Consider the following 23000-nt stretch of genomic DNA (forward strand, 5'->3'; position numbering starts at 1 on the left):
AAGTGATTAGTGAGTGTTATTTTATTATTCAATTTGGTTTGTAAAAAATATAAATTGGAACTTTTTGTTATTAAATGTTTGGACTGAAAATTGAACCTGAATTCAAGTGTATGGAACATAACCTACTTTCTGGACTATTTATTGACCGAGCATAGTGAGGTCTAAGATTCAAGTCGACGGTTTGGCATTTCTCTTAATGTTTATAAGTTGCGGCAATAGATTTTCATGAAATTTGACAGGTATGTTCCTTTTCACAATAACATAGTATTGTCTCTCGAACTTTCTCTACTTTGAACTTGGGCTGTCCTGATGCCAGTATGTCTTGAAGGAGATTAGCTTTTGATGTTAGTATTTTTGATACACCAACCCCAACAGCCATTAGCCGTTTTCTCACCGATATCTCGCCGACACGACATACAGACAGGATTTACTCTGATGGCTGCAGTTTATAACTGCGCGAGGTCTACTGTTCACAGAACTACTAGTTAGAGACAGACAATTAACAGGCAGACAGACGTTAACGGGAACAATTTAATACAGCCTAGAGCTGAAAAGTTGAATAATTATGTTTTATATTAGGTACTCAGCTGAAATCATGTGTCGGCGCTGAATCATGTAACTGTGTGATACTCCCAACAGCTTTTTCAAATGAATTGAAAAATTAAATAAATAGCATGCAATTGATTCTAGCTGACTAAATGATCAATCAGAACGAATTTTATTCTTATGCACTATCCTGGAAATGGACGAAGATGTGAGTCAATTCTTGACCTGTAAAACTGTTCGAAGAATAGGTGTTTAAAATTTAAAGCTGATTGATCAATTCTTTCTAGTTATTGTTGAACATACAAACAGTCGGAAGACGACTTTGGCAAGTGATAACTCGCTACTGCTCGTTCAAAAATTCTCCTGTTCATGCGTCTAAAACTCGACCCGCGGTTGTGTGCTTGAGAGTACCAAATGAAATAACACAATTTAAACACTTAATTAGTTCAATTAATGATGTAAGGTAGGTATGGCATAAAAACGTTTATGCGTAAACGATAAGGTTAAGTAAAATCTTAATAACTGACTGTGACTTTGTTTAATTGGATTCAAATATAAAAAAATGAAAAAAATGCTAGCATACCTACAATAAGAAAATTATTGATTCAAGTTACGGTATGTACTATATCATGGAAAAGCATTGATGATTCATCAGAAAGTCTATAGGTCGCATCAATACAGATTTACGTCATTAAATTTAAGCCTATTGAAATTGTTTGTTTAGTCTATTGATTGTAAGTTAAAGGCTTTTTAGTTTTAAGCAATGAATGTTTAGATTGTTGCATAACACTTGCAAGCACAGCATAGGGTATTATTAGGTTAGTTAGGTTATAAAAATGACTCACCTGGAAATGTATTGAATTGAATATCGGCCTCCATCCGCCCCAAAAGCGGCTGGCTTTCTCGATTAGATCTTGGCGAATCTATGGTTGAACCTTTACTAGAGCTTGCAACAAAAGCCACGTCAGGTACAGAGACTTCAGTATCAGAAACACCTGAGGACGATAACGACACTATTGAATCACTTCTGCTAACTAGCTCATCCGTCTTGAACGTTAATTTCAGTTGGTTTTGCTCTTCTGTCATTGAGCCTAAAAGAAATATCAGAAAGAACTCATCAGAATTATTTGTTTTGGTTAAGATAAAAACAACAAAACACGGGTAAAATAACAATAAAATAAATACACTAATAATAAACCTAGCACGCCGCCATTGACACTTTCATAAATAAATCCTATTATTGCAAAGTCAAATTACGAACAGCTGTGAATATGTCACAATCACATGGAACAACGTACGTAACCTAAAAGAACATAATTATAAACTTTTCAAAAACAGAAATTTATCATTATCATTGGCTTAATAATGTTTTTGAAAAAAATAATTCAGTACTGTTGTATTCAAAGAAAATTATAACATACTCAAGTAGCTCATTTCTATGCATTAACCTTCATTTGAAGTGACATCATTTGATCCGTACATAATACTGGAGGTTGATTTCACTTATCGATAAACTATTCTCGATCATATCTCACTAACAAATTAATACAATTAGAATAAAACAGCTAAATCATAAATAATAATTAACATTTAAATAAAAAATTACACTCAATGACTACAAACAACTACGCCACAACTGACGATGGCTCAATGACACGAATTGAACCATCATCGGTAGTGCGTAGCTACAGTGGCGTAGCTGTATCTTCTTTTCTTGTTTTTGTCGCATGCAAAACTCGTTGTTGACAGTTGAAGTGGTAGGTGATGCTATAGGAGGAGGGAAACCTTTTAAAATATGAAAGTTTTCAAGTACCTCCGCGATTGATACACAAATTACAATTTTTAAATTGACAATTCAATTTTTAACCCTGCATTACGCAGTTTAGTATCATTATTACTCGAGCGTGGTCAATATGACCCCATTTGATAACAAACTATTCTAGTATTCCTGAAATTTTTTCTTAGCACATTAGTTTATAGAATGGATTTAGATTTAGGCCTATAACACTTTAAAGGCCATGCTATACACTATGTTATTGTTGTAATAAAATTATTCCAATTCACAACGAATTTATCACAATAATTTATAAGGTACAATAAAATCACCGTAGCCTATTACTGGATGCTGAACATTAATGGTGAATATTATCGCAATTTTATATCTTCTGTAATAATTTTGCATCTTCTTCTTTCCAGGCGCGAGTCCAGGGAGGGGCGATCGGTGCTTTTCAAAGTGGTGTTTGAAAAAAATGTTGAACAGAGGGGTTTTTTGGACGACCGCCCCCCCCCCCCAGAAGTTCAGAGACCTGGATCCGCGCGCTGCTACTTTCAGCCCAATTGTTTGATTGGTTGGCAGCCTTCCATCTATCCATTGCTACTCATCTCTTCCATTGTTCAAAGCACCCAGATACTTTAGCATTCACGTCAAGTATTCTGGAAGGTACAGTTGATGGACTAAGGGGTCGTGGAAGGCCCTGGCTAACAGTATCTGAATTTACATAAATAAACCTATAAATAAGGAAATTACAGTGTATGATATTTTATAATATTATTTTCAAATTGAGTCGGAAATTTTTAATTACCGTTTTCTTGAAAATCGACAAATTTTTGCCACCATCTTGTTTTTTCATGATGAGAAACATTTTTGAGATTGCCATCATGGATATTCTCTTTCTACACATCATTATAAAGAGATATACCATTCCCAAGTCTGTACCTTCAAGGAGTCATGAGTTACACGGTTTTCTAATATTGTTGGGATTGGCATTTGGTGGAAAAAGCGTGTTTTCCGCTGCAAACAGAGTACGGTACTTTTTACTCTTTTTCCGATGACGCTCCAGCCGTGAAATATGGACTTACAGCGAGACGATTCTCTCGAACATCATTGTTTGGTTAATTCTAAACACTTTGGTGGTAAAAACAATCCGATATCTCTCACAATAACTGAATAACAAGCGATATAAAAGTTTCTGTCAAAAATGACCGCCATCTGATATTTTTCAATGATTTCGAATATTTTCGTTGTTTCCAACATCAATATTCTTATTCGGCTTGATGTAAAGAAGAGATTGACACCATTTGCAGTCTCTATCTTGAAATAGTCATGAAAAAATCGATTTTATAGTTCTAGCTTGTTACCTCATGCATATGGAAAAACCCACCAGAAATCATGCAGGGGTTTCTTTGGAGGGCGCTGGAGAACTCATTTTTGACGCACAGCGCATGAAGATATATCGTTCCAAAGTTCAAAAAAACACTCTAAATTTCATATATCCAAAATTTCTCTGTATCTCTTGCACAAAAAGTTATACTGGAATGAAATAATTTGAACAAATTTAGGAAAAAAGTTTTTTTGGGCTTTTGAAGGTTATAACTAAAAAATATACGTTTTAGAGGAAAATTTTATGAAACAAAAATTGTAGAGGAAAATTTTAAAAATATTTTCGTCGAAAAAACGATTGAATATCTTGAACGGTTATTGAAATACAAGCTATCGCTTGTATTTACCCTGAAAATTTTGGCGGCCATCTTGTTTCCGAGGTGTTTGCCTGTGATTTCGACTTATGATCATCATCACAATCCTTATTATGCTAGACCTAACGAAGAAATGAGACATCTTCCACGGCTGTTGCTCAAAAATGACCACGGAGTGCCTTATTCATGACATTTGCGCCCGGACTATGAATGTTTGTCAAATAGACACCAAAACAGGAAGCTACGGTATTGAGACACCCACGTCAGTATAGTGTCAACAGCAGACGCAGTACGCCAGAAAAATCCTGTTTGAGGAACAAAATGTGGAAAAAGCCATAGGAACACTCACAGTAAACTGGTGCAGTACAATGTGAGCAGCTACAGGCAAGTCACAAAACGTGTTTCTATTGATGTTCATTGACTGTATTTACCATGATGTGTATTGATATCCATGAACTTCTATTGATATCCATGAACATCTATTGATATCAATTGAGTTTTTCTATTGATATCTTCCACTAGGGTGGCTCTTTTTAATTTTAATCTGCAAGTTTGGACTTGGTCATGAATCATTTTTTGAGTACACTTAAGGAGAGGGATGGTGAAGCTGCATAACTATTATGCTCTGATTAGGCACGTCTATTAATTTATTGATTATCCATTTTAATAATCAATTGAAACCACTATTACTATTCAATTTTTCCTTTTTTGGATTGCATGTTTATTAAACATCTTAAAAAACATCTTCAACCATTACTGTAGCATTAGTTACTAGTTATTTGGAAACCATCAAGAAATTTCATATTCCAATATCGCAAATAATATACACCATACACTCCCATAATAATGAGTATCTTTTCTATAATACTCCATTAGTGAAAAGGCGGTCGCATGAGGAATTCCAATAAGCGTCAAAATCAGTTGTTCACCATCCACAAAGAAATGTGATTGTTGAATTGATCCAGTAATCAATTTCTAACTCCTACGACTATCCATCCACATGTTAATAACCACAACTAAATCTCTAATGAAGGCATATTTTGAATTTGACTGGAACTGGAATGAACAAATATCGGTTGAAAGTGAAAGAAACCCTGAACTGTGGTGAAATTGTTTGAGAAACTGGATGTGCAGGGACCTCACAGTAATAAAAATCGAGTATACAAATAATCCATAAGGAAAGTATTATATTTATATTCAATAAACATAAAACAATAATATTTTAAATATAAATAATATTTTAATCTCGAATTATAGGTAATATATTGGAAAGTGTTACACCATTGAGAGTGTGACATAATACAATAGTACAGTAGAAATTTAATTGATTGATTATATTACTATCCTATCCCCATTCAAGCAGTAGAAGATACTGCTAGTTTTTTCAAATGTTCCATGAAAACTTGTAAGCTGACGTCATCTGTCAAAACTGGAGCTCCGCTCTCCTGGAACGCATAAATTCAAATATTAATATGTTTTGATGTAGAGCTATACCGTACTTTTTTCGCTGATTCAAATTCCAATAAAAAAATTAATATCAAATATATGAGATCAATCAATAATTTGGGATAAGTGACTTCAACTCAATTTTACTGAGATATTACTAGCCTAAAACCACGGTACTAGGTTTCGGTAAAATGTAAAAATGTTCTGATATTTTTTCAATCATGTAGAATCATACTGTATTTACATAAATGTATCTAATGTACCAAATCAAAATTTATGTTATGAATAAATAAATAAAATTATCAAAGCCTACATGGTGAATTGAATGTAAATGTTAATGATCATATTGCAATTAGTTTACAAAAATGTCTAAACCAATTTACCTAGAATACAATGTAGTGTTCACGCGCATCTCAATCTATTCGATGATCAGAGATAGCTGATCGATATTACGTCATTGGATTCTATTCTTTCTACCTTTCTATCTTTTCAATGTTAGATTGAGCAGCTTTGTGAGTCTTTTTCTCAAAAAGTACATACCATTTAAGTCCCATCGACATCTTCTACGATTGATACCAAATTTACCTTAATTTTTCAAGATTTACAATAATTTTTAAGAGAAATATTGAAGTATAATAATGTTTTCATTTTTACAATTTTTCATCAATTATAATAGACTTATCAAATTCATTATCATCAGAAAATTGAATTACAAAATAGCCAGGAAAACTATGTTTGTTTTTTAATAAGAGAGCAACAGGTATTCGATGAGCATGTCCTACAAAATCGAGAATTCTGAAAGATCTAGCCGTAGAGTATTGAAACTCTAGTAAAATAAAGATACATGGTATTAATCGTAGCAGATGTCGATGGGACTTGAAAGTTATATACTTTTTCAGAAAAAGACTTAGGTTGATTTTTAGAGCTCCAATGACGTCACACCGATTAGCTGGTTTAAAGTTGTCACTGCGCATATTTTAATGGACATTAGTTTGAATTGAACAGTTAATGATGTTTCTTTGCTTACAATAACATAATCTTGTTATTGCAAGCTCAAATTCTAAATATTCTTTAAATACAAGATAATTGTAGAGCATTCATATTAGAAGCGATTTAGAGTAAGAAGTAGCTTTCCACCAATTCATGCAATATAGCGACATGAAAGAGAATACGAAAGAAGTCTTATAAAGCTGCGTTTACACCAGAGTTGATAACACACGTTTTTTAACATTTTTGTTATTAACATCAGTTATAAACATATTAACATTAACAAAAAATGTTAATAAAATTTTCTTTTGGCTGCTAGTTTTGTTATAAACAAAAGTTAATAACTTTGTCACGTGTTTCGTCAGCTGCTGTAGTTGGTAGGGAACACTGGCGCGCTCTGTGTAGCAGAATGCTGGGCGAGGGGGTTGCGGGAAAGATAGGAGCCTGTAACTTTTATTAACTTTTAACTTTTGATAATAGCTTTTGTTATTAACATAACACATTTCCTTTGATCTTTACCGACTCTCGATGGATAACATAAATCTTGCTAATAACAAGGAATTTTCTGTTAAAAACACGAGCTATTAACTTTGTTAAGATAAATTTTTGTCGATTCAATCAAGTTGATAAGTTTTTGTTAATAACTCGTGTTATTAACTCCCGGGTTAAACGCAGGTTAAGACGACAGGCAAAGTTTTTTGTGAAGGGGGGGGGAGAATTTAGAGTTATGGTACGAAATCTGAATCAAATGCTGATACAAGAAACTATTAAAAGAAAGAAAGACAGTAATAAGTTATCGACAGACTGAGATGTAGATTAAGTAATTTATAATGAGGAGCATAAGAGTTCGGAGTAGTATTTATAATTATAGTAAATCTCAAATGTCAATAAGTTAGTGGGGACATGCACTACACAAAATAATGGAAAAGTGGAGAATTGTATGTAAATGCTCATGAACGACCTCTAACAATAATTGACTATGAATAATCCATGAAAATATTTTTATAAGACCTCGTATTTCTCATGAAATTGGTCTACACATATTATATATAAATATTTTCCAATAGAGAATTTTTGACTCATTACTTGATTGTTATTTAATCAAAAACAAGAAATTTTTAGCTGACTTGTCTAATTCAATTGTATGACTTTGAAATCATGCTCACAGAAAGTAATGCAAATAGACATGATTATTCTGTAAGGAATGTAATGAAGGACACCAAATTAACAAAAAGCACCAAGGTATTGCATGATAGGAACCCTGCTAGCAGTGATCAGCAATCAACGGAATCTAATGATAAATTATTTATGAATGAAAAATTGTTATTACATTCGTTTTTTATTTAACAATTAAAATTAGCCATACTGTCTTGTTGTTACTTTTGTAACATGAGAAGCATATAAAGTTACTAAATTATATATAACAATTTCATGGAATAGTGAAAAAGGAGCTTGAACTAATTGAGTCATATTCTTATGTGTTCTGCATCTTTCACGATTTCTAGTAACATGATTTTCAAACTTTAAGAATAGAACCATAGCAACCTTTAATAGTAATTAGAGGTGTCTATAATAGAACCCATTGATTTAAATTGAAGTGGACCAACATAATATTCTAGAAACTAGTTGACTTCTATTCAACTAATGAATTGCATATTGTAGAAGAAACTTAAACTTTTTTGATAATTCTGATAAATTCATCATATTCAACACATTCATTACTGATCACTTCTGTGAAATGAACCAGACCAACCCAATTTAAATGATAATAAAATATAAAATAGACTCTACCGATCCATCTGGTCCCATCATCTGTAGAAAGAAAACAAATGTTACAACGTGCAGCAACAAACAAAATCACAATTACAAATTATATTAATGGGTATTAAAAAACATTAAAAACAATAATGCATTCCAATGATTTATTTAGTTGCAACTCTGATAATAATAATCTATAGGGATTTCTAAACGGAATAAACAAGAATGAAATTTATAAAGTTCTTTTTAAGGGTTTAGTTTAGTGACAACTGGTCCATGAATACATTCAGAGTATTGCTTCAGATTAGTTGAAAACGGATGAGGTAGACCCGGCCTTGCACTTTTTGCGACCTGGATTTTTGGTTACATCAGTTGTTCTCTATAATGAGAATAAATAAATTTTGTCATTTCAAAGATCTATCTGGAAAACTAGACTAAAAAGGGCACTGAAATTGAAATTTGTAATGAGTGAAGAATATTAGAAATATTGGCAGACTTATTAGAAATACAATTAGTCAGTGATATTTGTAAAATCAATACAAAAGAAATAACTAGATAACAAACCATAGTCTTGGAACATAAATTACAAGTTCAACAAATTTACAAATTAATAACAAAATACACATATTAGCTCATTAGTGGACATCTAGATAAGAACTTTAAATGAATTTTCGAAAAATACGGTATATAGTTTAAAATAATCATTAATCGACGACTTTCAATAATAAATTATTGCATTTGAAGCATGAATATTATAGTTTTTGACTGAAATACATTTACTGAGACGTTGTGAGTAATGAGATAATCATTCTTTTTAAACTAATTATCAAATAAAAGTTATCAAAACTATAAACAAATACTCGACTTTTCAACAAGATCATACAGATTTTCAAACATAGCATGCACTAGCAAAACAAAGACTTTAGTAATGTAATTTGCTAATCAGTAAGATATCTATTTTTGTGAGATTTTATTAGTAAAACATGAATCTTACTTTTCAAATAAACTAACAATTATAATTAAAAACAACTTCATTTTCAACGTTACGATTAAGAAGCACAAAACTAGTTTATATTCTTTCTATTACAAGAAGGATAAATTAATTGAAAAGTATACTTACTCCACCATACGTGTACATATTATTATGGGTTTGAGAAGGGTTGACTTTGGACAGCAAGAAACGAGCCTGAAAAACGAAATTTGATTTGATATTCAACTTATTCTGGTAATTAGAAAGGTAATTTATAATTCATATAATAAGTACTATGGAAATTTAAATACTGCACGCAATCAAAAGTATGTTTGCATTAGAATAAACAATCTCAATAATCCAATATTATAGTCAAATCAATCAGAGTTTTTCAATCTGAGAATTATGAGTTTGCCATGTATTTTTATATGCCAATGCTTGTTGTTTGTGAAGTCTAACTTGAATTTATTCTCTAGGCATAATAATGTCCACTCTCATTACACACGGAATCGATTAAACATCCGAAATGAATTTTACTACTATAGATCTAGATCTAGATCTAGTCATACTAGTTTCAAGGCCTGGGCAATCAGACTTTATAACCACCTACCATTAGATATCAGAGAATTACCAGAGAAGAAATACAAACAGAAAATTAAAAAGTTCCTTTTGAAGAAATGTTTTTACAGTTTAGAACAATATTTTTGCATTAGGTTGGACAGCATAGAATGATGTGATATTTTTTATGTTTAGTGTTAAGTTGTGTGATTTTTATGTAGGCTATATTGACAGTGCCTGTACAATATTTTATATAATGTGTCTTGGGCAATACCGGTTCGTCAAGGCAAGAAGAATAGGGTGGCTTGGCCATGTTGAAAGAAAGGCCGAAGAACGAATACAAAAAGGAATGTAAGAAACTGGAAGCTGTAAGAAAAAGAGGGAGGCCGAGGGTTCGATGGATGCAGGTTGTAGAGAGAGACCTGAGAGCGATGGGAGTGAGAGGTTGAAGGCGAAAGGCAGCAGACAGAGAGATTTGGAGGTAGATTGTGGAGGAGGCCAAAGCCCACATCGGGCTGTAGCGCCAGGATAAGAAAGTAAGTAAGTCTTGGGCGATAAATGAAATTTGAATTTTCAATTTGAATCGTTGAGATTCAATCACTTTATTTTATACACTATAATTATGAATTATTGTAGGAAATATGAATTGCCTATTCACAAAAAACACATTAAAAATGAGATAATTTTGTATGGTAGGTGATTGAATTAAATTTGTGAAGTCTCATAAAAGATCTTACATGAATGAGGAAGAATTCTGAAGGAAATAAGGTTTCTCTCTCAGTTGAGCACGAATGCCGTTTTAGCTTCAATTGAATGGATCTATATGGATTGTTTGCTTTTTGAATTGACTTTAGAACGTCAAATTCAATCAATTTTGGACATTTTAAAGCTTCCAAATGTAAATGCTCTATGTGCCTCTATCAGCTATTTACTTTTCTCCAATAGCTGACATCACATTTAATAATTTTGGAGCATTTTATGAACATTCTATTGCACTTCCAACAGTTTTTCTTTTAATAATTATCATCGCCATTTGAATAATTGCAATATATCCAGCAATTTCCATCTGTAGTTTTTCTTTTCTTCAGTAGCTATCTATTCCAATAGAATAACGTTTATACACTAGCAATTAATTGTACATCCAGCAACTATTAATTTCTAGTTATTCTAAAAATATTTTAATTGGGTAATAAATGATTGATGATAGGCCTACCTGTGAGCCTCCCTGCTCAGTATCAATGTAACGAGGCATGGGAAACCTCGTTTGCAGAATATCCCTGGCGTCCTCCACTGGTCCCTGCAGCAGCTGCTTGAAGTTCTCGTACTCTGGCATGTCCTGGTAGCCCAGAGATCGCCATTGAGCAATCGTCTGAAACATTTTGAAAAGAATAGGCTTATCCTATTATATTAAGCGAGCAATTTCTGTATGTACTTATTTAATTAATTTATGTATGTCCAACGGATCTCGATAACGATTTTTATTTAAGAAATTTGCAATATAGGAAAACTTGCTGAAGGACATGAAAAGGATGATAATTATTACTTTCCTTGCCCTATTACCATAGGTAAGGAGAGTATTGCTTTCCGAAAAAAATTAAGGTACCCCAATTTCTAAATTTCTATACGTTTCAAGGTCCCCTGAGTCCAAAAAAGTGGTTTTTGGGTATTGGTCTGTGGTGTGTGTGTGTGTGTGTGTGTGTGTGTGTGTGTGTGTGTGTGTGTGTGTGTATGTGTGTGTGTGTGTGTATTAGTGTATGTGCGTCTGTGTACACGATATCTCATCTCCCAATTAACGAAATGACTTGAAATTTGGAACTTAAGGTCCTTACAATATTATAAGGATCCGACACGAACAATTTCGATCTAATGCAATTCAAGATGGCGGATAAAATGGTGAAAATGTTGTCAAAAACATGATTTTTCACGATTTTTTCAAAACGGCTCCAACGATTTTGAGCAAATTTATACCTAAAATAGTCATTGATAAGCTCTATCAACTGCCTCAAGTCCATATCTGTAAAAATTTCAGAAGTTCCGCCCCATCTATGCAAAGTTTGATTTTAGATTCCCAATTATCAGGCTTCAGATACAATTTGAACAAAAAATTCCAAGTGAAAAAGATTGAGCATGAAAATCTCTACAATTAATGTTTCGTAACATTTTCACCTAAAATTCAAAATAAGCTCGAAATCCTAGAAAATGTTATTATTTCAATTGCGAACTGTTGATTCTATTAAATCATTCACTATGAAGAGATAGCAAACTTCGTGTGTCTCCAGCGTTATTGTCCTGTCACCAGCTGGCTTGGATCTTTGAATAGTAGACTTGATATGCGCGGGAACACTAGCGTCAGGTGATAAATTTTCATAACGGCAAGGAAAGTTGTGTGAGTGCGCCACACAAGATTTTTACTTTCCTTGCCCTATTACCATAGGTAAGGAAAGTATTGCTTTCCGAAAAAAATTAAGGTACCCCAATTTCTAAATTACTATACGTTTCAAGGTCCCCTGAATCCAAAAAAGTGGATTTTGGGTATTTGTTTGTGTGTGTGTGTGTGTGTGTGTGTGTGTGGTGTGTGTGTGTGTGTGTGTGTGTGTGTGTGTGTGTGTGTATGTGCGTCTGTGTACACGATATCTCATCTCCCAGTAAACGGAATGACTCAAAATTTGGATCTTAAGGTCCTTACAGTATAAGTAACCGACACGAACAATTTCGATCAAATGCAATTCAAAATGGCGGCTAAAATGGTGAAAATGTTGTCAAAAACAGGGTTTTTCGCGATTTTCTCGAAAACGGCTCCAACGATTTTGATCAAATTTATACCTGAAATAGTTATTGATAAGTTCTATCAACTGCCACAAGTCTCATATATGTAAAAATTCCAGGAGATCTGTCCCATCAATGCAAAGTTTGATTTTAGATTCCCAATTATCAGGCTTCAGATACAATTTAAACAAAAAATTTCAAGTGGAAAAGATTGAGCATAAAAATCTCTACAATTAATGTCTAGTAACATTTTCACCTAAAATTGAAAATAAGCTCGAAATTCGAGAAAATAAGATTATTCAATTGCAAACTGTTGGCAACTGTTGATTCTATTAAATCATTCACTATGAAGAGATAGCAAACTTCGTGTGTCTCCAGCGTTATTGTCCTGTCACCAGCTGGCTTGGATCTTTGAATAGTAGACTTGATATGCGCGGGAACACTAGCGTCAGGTGATACATTTTCATAACGGCAAGGAAAGTTGTGTGAGAGCGCCACACAAGATTTTTTATTCTTGGAAACGTCGTCAGTCGATAATGGAAGATGTGAGTGCCTGTGACTATTGCAATCAATCAGCTGATCTCACGAGAAGTATTATCTGACACGAAAATAATCAACTGATCAACATAACTGATTTGTTGACATTACCAACGATATGAGTTTATTCAAGATCCATTATTTTTTACTTTCCTTGCCCTACTACCATAGGTAAGGAAAGTACTGCTTTCCAAAAAAATTAAGGTACCCTAATTTCAAGTTTTCTATACGTTTCAAGGTCCCCTGAGTCCAAAAACATGATTTTTGGGTGTAGGTCTGTGTGTGTGTGTGTGTGTGTGTGTGTGTGTGTGTGTGTGTGTGTGTGTGTATGTCTGTGAACACGATAACTCCATTCCTAATCAACCGATTGACTTGAAATTTTACTATGAGGATCTGACAATAAGAAATTCAATAAAATTGAATTCAAAATGGCGGATAATTACTAAAATCCATGTTTTTCACGGTTTTCTCGAAAACGGCTCTAACGATTTTCTTCAAATTTATACCATGGATAGCTATTTATAAGCCCTATCAACTGACATGAGTCTCATTTCTGGAAAAATTGCAGGAGCTCCGTAATATTCTTGTGAAAAATGGCGGATAATCACTAAAAAACCATGTTATTCACGGTTTTCTCGAAAAAAGCTCCAACGATTTTCTTTAAATTCATACCATGGATAGCTATTTATAAGCCCTATTAACTGACATGAGTCTCATTTCTGAGAAAATTGCAGGAGCTCCGTAATATACTTGAGAAAAATGGCGGATAATTACTAGAAAAACCATGTTTCTCACGATTTTCTCAAAATAACTTGACCGATTTTTTTTCAAATTCATACTCTGTATAGTTATTTATCAGCTCTATTAACTGGCATGAGTCTCCTTTCTGGGAAACTAATGGGGGGTCCACCCCATCCTTGAGAAATAGACTTTGTTACCTCCTTCTCGTGCATGAGGTAGGTAGGTAGAGCAGTTCATAAAAAGAACACATAGTCGAGATATTTCATCTGTAGAACAGCTGTTTTGACGACTTTAAAAAAATGACGACTAAAAAAAATCATCGAATTTCACAATTTACACAAAGGAAAAAGTACTCTGAAAACAATATACAAAAGTCTGATCGTAGTTTCAAATATGAGCAAGGAAAGTTGTGTGAGTGTACCACAGCAGATTTTTTATTTATATTAACAAATATTGTAGCAAACATAGTATATCATTCTAAATAAAAGTACCCATATAAAAATTTTCAAAGTTAATCATCATTTCACAGTTTTGAATGATTACTGAGAGTTATTTTGTTATTCAATTTGGTTTGTAAAAAATCTAAATTTAAACTTTTCTGTTTTCAAATGTTTGGACCGAAAAGTGTATGAACATAACCTAATTTTTCGACTACCGTATTTATAGTGTGTACATCAACATTCGGACAAGAAACAATTTTGGGCTGCGCCTGTTGGTCCTTCCCCAATCATTTAAAAGAATTGTGTTCAGTGTATCAATAAATAAATGAATATAAACTATGCTTCTATGCATTTCTTTGTACTCCAGAGCGGAGCTCGGTGTAAAGTCTTTAATTTGATTCAATATATTTAAGCTTTAAAAACGCTAATGTTTGACAAGTTTTGTAAAAATTTTTACAATCAACGACGACCAAATTAGGTCTGAATATAAAATGACGCCGTCCATCCAGGAAGCTGGTCAATGACGAAGGACATAAGTATGAAGTAAGTATGAAGGTGCCCCGATATTAAATTATTAAATGAAAAATAATTCCATTGAACTCTTTATTTAAAACTGTTTTATATAAATAAAAGTTTAAATTTATAACAAATACCGCGGCCCATGTAGCCTACTGAAGTGCAGCAGTAACTCCTTCCTCTACTACATCTCAATCTATATTTAAAGATAATTTTAATACATACCGGTACCGTAGTCTTCACTTATAACACTTTTTATCTGACTCCTATTCGCGAACACAGTCCAGCAACTTACTGACTTTTTGTGAGTAGTATCATGTTCACTTGTAACTTAGCTGTTGTTCTATACTTTGGTACGAATTTTGAGCAAATAAATTTGATTTGATTGATAAATAAGCATCGTTAAGTGAAAAATTAGTTTTTACGGGTGTTTAATACTTGATTTTCACAAATCCTGAGAGAGAATTGATATACTGTACTGAATAATGATCAATTTTATACATGTAAGTGGTGTTTTTAGAATTTGAAGAATTGATTCTGCTTGTAATACTCTAAAGTGTGTGTGGGCTTGCCTAGTATCAGCTATTGATTGTCGTTCAATTTGTAAAATTGAAATTCTATTGATTATCGTTCAATTTGTAACTAACTTCAAAGTTATATGGCGTGAGGACACAACTTGAGGTGAGATTCAAGGCGGTTAGTTTAGGGCTTGGATAGCCATCTGGAAGATGTACTTGAAATTTTTATACTATACGAGAATTATTAACGGAGAATTTGACAATATCCAGAAAAAAGGTTATCTATGATATGATAGATCTATAATATAACAAAGGAAAGAATTGGCTTATACATGTGCGGGATAGGAAATTCACGAATACATCATCATGTCTGAACTACTGGACTGATTAACTTGAAATTTTGCATATAGATTCTTAATTTACCGAGATTGGTTATAGGGCTATTTTAAATTCTTCAAGATTTCATTAGGTTAAGTTTTCAATTAGACGGAGCACGGGTTATCTGCTAGTTATAAATTAATGTTATACACATTCACTAGATAAGTAACACTTGAAACTAATATTTCATTAATTTATAAATTTGTTAAGGTTAATATTTATTGATTATTTATGTGTTGACTGATGAGATGATCTATTTAGATTATCTTAAGAATCTTGAAAGAAAAAATTTTCACATTGGCAAACAATTATTACGAGAAAAAAATGTAATATCTAGCCTACTACCACGCACCTCTCCATGGAAAATGAGAATTTGGAAAAATGTGTCCATCAATAGGATTCTGTCGGGTTGAATACTGCTGGTGTCGAGCAGCACTGGCTCGGGGGGACCATTGAAGCTGTAGCTGTACAAAATCGGCTGGATCATAATCAAACTCTGAGTCAGATCCTCTCGCATAAGAATGTGCCTGCAACAAAACAAATTGATGATTAAAAAAATTAATTTTAGTTGTTGATTGAAAATAATAAAACTTGATTAAATACATGGTGCTAGACAGAAGTATCAGGACAGTACTAATTGACATGTTACCAACAATATATATTAATTTTATCACGCCTGATATGTTATTTTTTCATATTGAAACAGACAAAAATAATACATTGTAGAATCAATGTTTATCAAAGCGGGAGATTCTTTTGGATCATACATTGAAAATACGAAATGGAACGTGATAGATGGAGCCTGATAATAAAATTATTTGATTAATAATAAATAAAATAATATAAATTGATTCCCTACAATTTCCTACATAATTTTAATCTTATTAATAGTACAAAACAAATATAAATTAACTAACAATAATTATTATGCACAGTTGTTTTTAAATAGAGTCATGAAATTCAATTTTTTCCATAAAGAAATATTATTTACAGACGAATACATTAATAATGAACTTCATGTATACAATTTTAGAAATAATCACAGTAATAACGATTACTGTTCTAATGTCATTAGAATTAGAGTTAATTATTTGATTTGATTATTTATTACATGTTATCTTTTCAGATTAATTATAAATTGTGATTAAATTTGCATGAACTTTTTCACTCCCGCAATAATTTGTCTATTCATTATATATAAACCAAAGTATTATACGGTTCTATAGGGTGTCCTATATAATATCGTTCATGTACATAGTACTTCACTAAACCAAACTGCGCATCATGCTGGTTTTTATACAGAGATTTCGGAAGTCACCGCGGCCCATGTAGCCTACTGAAGTGCAGCAGTAACTCCTTCCTCTACTACATCTCAATCTATATTTAAAGATAATTTTAATACATACCGGTACCGTAGTCTTCACTTATAACACTTTTTATCTGACTCCTATTCGCGAACACAGTCCAGCAACTTACTGACTTTTTGTGAGTAGTATCATGTTCACTTGTAACTTAGCTGTTGTTCTATACTTTGGTACGAATTTTGAGCAAATAAATTTGATTTGATTGATAAATAAGCATCGTTAAGTGAAAAATTAGTTTTTACGGGTGTTTAATACTTGATTTTCACAAAACCTGAGAGAGAATTGATATACTGTACTGAATAATGATCAATTTTATACATGTAAGTGGTGTTTTTAGAATTTGAAGAATTGATTCTGCTTGTAATACTCTAAAGTGTGTGTGGGCTTGCCTAGTATCAGCTATTGATTGTCGTTCAATTTGTAAAATTGAAATTCTATTGATTGTCGTTCAATTTGTAACTAACTTCAAAGTTATATGGCGTGAGGACACAACTTGAGGTGAGATTCAAGGCGGTTAGTTTAGGGCTTGGATAGCCATCTGGAAGATGTACTTGAAATTTTTATACTATACGAGAATTATTAACGGAGAATTTGACAATATCCAGAAAAAAGGTTATCTATGATATGATAGATCTATAATATAACAAAGGAAAGAATTATCTAAAATTAAGGCTTATACATGTGCGGGATAGGAAATTCACGAATACATCATCATGTCTGAACTACTGGACTGATTAACTTGAAATTTTGCATATAGATTCTTAATTTACCGAGATTGGTTATAGGGCTATTTTAAATTCTTCAAGATTTCATTAGGTTAAGTTTTCAATTAGACGGAGCACGGGTTATCTGCTAGTTATAAATTAATGTTATACACATTCACTAGATAAGTAACACTTGAAACTAATATTTCATTAATTTATAAATTTGTTAAGGTTAATATTTATTGATTATTTATGTGTTGACTGATGAGATGATCTATTTAGATTATCTTAAGAATCTTGAAAGAAAAAATTTTCACATTGGCAAACAATTATTACGAGAAAAAAATGTAATATCTAGCCTACTACCACGCACCTCTCCATGGAAAATGAGAATTTGGAAAAATGTGTCCATCAATAGGATTCTGTCGGGTTGAATACTGCTGGTGTCGAGCAGCACTGGCTCGGGGGGACCATTGAAGCTGTAGCTGTACAAAATCGGCTGGATCATAATCAAACTCTGAGTCAGATCCTCTCGCATAAGAATGTGCCTGCAACAAAACAAATTGATGATTAAAAAATTAATTTAGTTGTTGATTGAAAATAATCACTGTGTACCAAGTAGCCGTAACTCAAGTGCACAGTGACTTTCCGAACACTCTGTACTATAGATTAAAACATGTATTTAATAATTTGAATTTTATATGTTGGCAATTATACTAAATAATTGTAAAATTTAATTAATCACTTGTAGACCTATTTTATGGATTATTTTGACACTTTATAAATTCATAGAGACTTCACGACACCGAGAAATCCGTAACATGACTTGAAAAATAATTCAGTTGCCAAAAAGTTCAAGATATTGGAAAATAGGAAACATTCATGGTACCTGTAGTAAGATGTTTCATCAGGACTGTTGTTGAACACTTGCAAGAATTGGGATCGACGCAGATGGTACATAAACTGCGGATAAAGTGTGAAGTTCTCTGGCAGACGGAAACTGTTAGGGTCATCCTTACTGTATTCACCGAACCTCTGACACTGTAAATCAAACAAAATAATCAAAATTAACTGATAACAGCCAAAAAATATCCATGCAGTAAAATCTTAATATTTGATAGTTCAGATGGAAACGATAGTTATAGTAGTATTTTTATTTTACAGCCAAATATCACAGATCGTTTGAAAAGAATTTAGTTCAGTAAGAAATTAGGAGATTGGAAAAGAAGAAATATTAAAAAGGTACTATTATGAATTCGGCTTTCTGAGTTATTGGATTCAACTATTCCATTCTATTTACGAGGCATTTTTGTACCACCACGAGAGGACACAACTATTAGATCACAAGAAATCACTATTGTGGAATTGGATTGAATTTTGGTTGTGGGATAGGATTGAGTTCAGTTACAATATTGAACTATTTTATTCCATTTATAGGAATGCTTTGCTCATTATAATATCACAACAGAATTTCAATTCAAGTCATTCTTTATTGTCGTGAGCATTAATACAAATACATGGACATCGTCAGGTTCATATGAGAGCAAATATCACAAAACAATAATAGACTAGATATTAGACATTAGATTATACCCAATACACAAGTTTAGTCAATACTACAATAATTCAACACAATACAACAATGCTATAAATGAGGACATTTCACACATTCATACAGAATACTCTTATCCAGCAGATATTTCTTAACTTCGAATTGAAATTTTTTCTGTGCATTTTTAGTTAATTCAATTCCATAAGAACATCATTGAAAAATGTTATTCCTTGATAAAAATATTATTCTGGGAAATGGATAAATTGACACTGGGAAAATTATAGTTTATGGCTGATCTAGTTCTATGCTCATAAATATGGCCATTAGTTTGCAGCAGGTTGTTATCAATAGGGCTCATTATTGCATGATAAATAAACAAAGAGGAAAACATGAGAATACCGGTGGCTTTAATTACGGCAGGATTGATATCGCGCTAATCTGCACATGTATCTGATGGTTTTTTTGCAAAATTAATATTTTTACTAAACTATTAGATCACAAAAGTTATTCGATTCATGAATCAACTATTATCGGATTGAATTATCGGAATACTCACGAGACGGATGAGCATGCGGTCAGCCCAGCGCATGACGTCAGGTCCATCGTCAGTCTCGGCGCGATGCACGACCATGCGGGCCATCAGCACGGCTCCTGCCTCCTGGTCGAAGCCGGCACTGATGTGTGCCAGGTTGGTGCTCGCATCTGCCCAGCTGCAAGCCAAATCACATTCACTTTAAACATGCTCGCTAAACTATATTACTTTTGCCAAAATATATTTATACTTGAATACAAGTACATCAATTAATTTATAATTTAATAATATTTTAAAAATAATGTTTGACAATAATCATTGTCGAAAAACAAAAGCGGAAAGATACAATAGGTATTTGCGAAAAACTGCTTCTATTCATAATTTTGAATGCAGTCTCAATGTTATGTAATGTTAGTTTCCATTTCACAAATTTGATACATGAGTTCAAAATGACCGAAAACATTAACTTTAAATTCCTGATACTTCATACAGGACTCTTCAATTCCTTATAATCTTTCCTACTTTTGATGGTCCAATGATTATTTATTTAGTTCTGGAGACAACAGGTAACTCCATTTTGTTTCCTTTGATAATTAAAGGGTAGATGTCAGGGTGTCACCCCGACAACTTGTCCCCCGTCAGGATGTCACCTCTGAAACCGGTTCTAGAAGGTGACCGGTTGATGCCGACAACTTGTCTCCTCTCTGAGGAGGTGACATGCTGATGGGGGGACTAGTTAACGCTAGCGAGCAAGTGATACTCTGTCGTGCACGGCAACGATAGGATGTCACCTGAGATTCCAGTGGGAGGGAGCCATGCAAAACAGTTGCCAAGACTAATGTTTTCATTCAATCTCAAAGGTTGAAAGGGGTACGCAACTTGGCACTACTTGGCACCCACTAACTGAACTGGAGAGAAATACAAGAAAAGAACATCCAGTTAGACTAGAATTATAGGGAATTTTATTCTCTTCAAGCTTCTTTGTCTGAAATTCAAATTCAAACATTCCGTTTGATTGAAAAGTGGCTTGAACTATGTAAAGAGGATTGATTTCTTGAAATCTTAGCTTCTCAAAACCCATGTAACTAACTACAAGACAAATAATTACAAAAGAAAGCAATAAACAATACAATATACAATGCAATAATGAAATTATTCTACAGAATAAAACATTAGGAACTACTTCCCAAAAAGAGCAAGCTCAAGCTTGGGAAACGAGATTAGCTGGGCAATTAAGATTATAGTAGGCCTACATTGAAAAAATTATGACTTAAAATAAAACATTATGAATGTCTTAAATTGAGCAACAACTTTTATACAAAACTTTTTTAACGGAACATTTTTTTTCGAAAAACGGAAACAAGATATAAAATTATGAGCCGAAAATTTTCTGGCTTTTTATGGGAATGACTTCCTAATCGATGGATATATTAAAAACTTCGATAGGACATTAATTATAATAGGATATCACCTACTATTTAAGAAGGTAATATGCTGACCACTTGGGTGAACACTTGACGTAAGCGAGCAAGGTTATAATCTGTCGTGTACGGTCCCGACAAGATGAAACCTGCCATTACATTAGATGACATGCTGACGGGGGGACAAGTTGACGGTAGCGATATATTTTCGCTAGGGGATAACGCCTGTGCTCAAAATGTGGAAGTGACAAGCAGACATGGTGACACCCTGTCGCGTACCCGTAACATTAATTGAATTAACTATGAAGAAACCCAGAGATAACAAAGTAAAACCTACTTTGGACTTCATGTGAAAAAACATTTATTTATTGATTTGAACCTACTTTCGAGCGATGGTGGTGACACGTATCCTTCTCTGGCCACTGGAATGTTGGTATTGCGTAATGAATTGGATGCATCCTCTTCCTCCCTGTGGGATTGGGGCTGCGTGCTGAAAAATAGAAATGATTATGTTCATGTTTTTGAAGGGACGGATTCAAAGACCCAAAGGTTCAAAGAATCTCACACGTCAACCGAAGATTATTGAGTGTCCCAAAGTATGTTAGTTAGGCAAACCAACAGCTGTGTCCTTTAAAAGGTCCAGAAGTTTTTTCCCTTTACTAACATCCCATTCCTCACCTGGTTGCTCACAGCCAAACAGAGCCCTTCTTCTAGCTCCAAGTCTTTCGCAATCCAGTATGATATGCTTGGCAGTCTCTTCAGACTGATTAAAAAGCCTACACATCTGGCTTTCATTTCTGAGTCCAATTGTGAGGAGATGTTTCCTGAAGTGGCCATGTCCAGTTATCAGAGCAATCAACTGCTTGACTTGACCTCTATCCAGACTTACCAGCCAGCTGGTGAAGCGAGGGCTTGCGTCTGCCAGCAGTCTTTTGCCAGGTGCTTGACCAGGGTGACCCTGCCATTGCTGGTGATGTAAGTCCCTGGACCATTTTTATGGAAGGCAGTTGTTTTGCTTAAGCCACAGCTTGGCTCTGGGCCAAAGAATGGCATACTGGAACCCCGCTTAGCAAGCTCATCTGCACGCTTGTTACCTCCTATGCCTACATGGCCAGGTACTCGACCAAGATGCACAGAGTTGCATGTTGCAAGCCTGCTGAGCGTTTTGTGGCACTCCTACACTAATTGAGACTTGATTTCATTGGAGTCAAGAGCCTTGAGGGCTGCCTGACAATCTGACAGGATCACTATATGCTTGTTGCAATAGCGCCTGGCAATGCCTGTTGGCACAAGCCATGATGCCCCAAGTCTCTGCCAGAAAGATGGTACAGTGTTGTCCCAGACTTGCATAAACTTGTGTTCTAGGTGAATCACTATACACCCCGTAGCCAGATTTCCCTTCAATGATAGAACCGTCCGTGTACAAGACAAGGCTGCCACTTTTGGGATAGGGCCCTCCTCAGACTTCCACTCCTCTCTAGAGCAGAATTTAACAGAGAAAGGTTTAGTGAAAACCAACTCCGTGCTCATGACATCTGACGTCATTTTCAAGCACGGGGCTGAGAGCAACAGCTTTGGTGATTGTGCAGTGGCCTGTTCCGGACAGGCCTTCTCTCCATTGGCCTGCAACTTTCAGTCGATAGGTTGATTTTCGTGCTTCTGCCATTACAAAAATGTTCAATGGTAGTAAGCAAAGAGCAACTTCAAGAGTTGCTGACGGGCTGCTCCTGAAAGCTCCAGTGACTAGAAGTGTGCCCATCCTTTGTAAACTTGTGAGTTTGGCTGTGGCTGT

At 33.9% G+C, this 23000-nt stretch overlaps 2 protein-coding genes across 9 annotated transcripts in view; both read right to left on the reverse strand.

The window, feature by feature from the left end:
- Positions 1-2246, reverse strand: part of LOC111063935 (phosphatidylinositol 4-kinase type 2-alpha) — a 65871-nt gene extending 63625 nt beyond the window's left edge. For 3 of the 5 annotated variants that reach the window (XM_039427432.1, XM_039427431.1, XM_039427433.1), the window contains exons 1-2: positions 1995-2233; positions 1392-1637 (exon numbers count right to left, since the gene is read on the reverse strand). In XM_039427432.1, the coding sequence (XP_039283366.1) occupies positions 1392-1637; positions 1995-2028 (280 nt within the window). In that variant the 5' untranslated portion in view covers positions 2029-2233. Of the gene's footprint in view, positions 1-1391; positions 1638-1967 lie in introns of all 5 variants that reach the window. The other 2 variants (XM_022351621.2, XM_039427434.1) reach the window with 2 other exon arrangements.
- A 2941-nt stretch (positions 2247-5187) lies between these two features.
- Positions 5188-23000, reverse strand: part of LOC111063970 (protein transport protein Sec23A) — a 45459-nt gene continuing 27646 nt past the window's right edge. For 2 of the 4 annotated variants that reach the window (XM_039427430.1, XM_039427428.1), the window contains 8 exons: positions 21592-21698; positions 19812-19965; positions 18593-18744; positions 18077-18251; positions 10953-11108; positions 9332-9397; positions 8245-8265; positions 5188-5465 (listed from right to left, as the gene is read on the reverse strand). In XM_039427430.1, the coding sequence (XP_039283364.1) occupies positions 5376-5465; positions 8245-8265; positions 9332-9397; positions 10953-11108; positions 18077-18251; positions 18593-18744; positions 19812-19965; positions 21592-21698 (921 nt within the window). In that variant the 3' untranslated portion in view covers positions 5188-5375. The remainder of the gene's footprint in view (positions 5466-8244; positions 8266-9331; positions 9398-10952; positions 11109-18076; positions 18252-18592; positions 18745-19811; positions 19966-21591; positions 21699-23000) is intronic. The other 2 variants (XM_022351641.2, XM_039427429.1) reach the window with 1 other exon arrangement.

This window comes from Nilaparvata lugens, chromosome 4 (genome assembly GCF_014356525.2).
Source record: "Nilaparvata lugens isolate BPH chromosome 4, ASM1435652v1, whole genome shotgun sequence".
Lineage (NCBI taxonomy): Eukaryota > Metazoa > Arthropoda > Insecta > Hemiptera > Delphacidae > Nilaparvata > Nilaparvata lugens.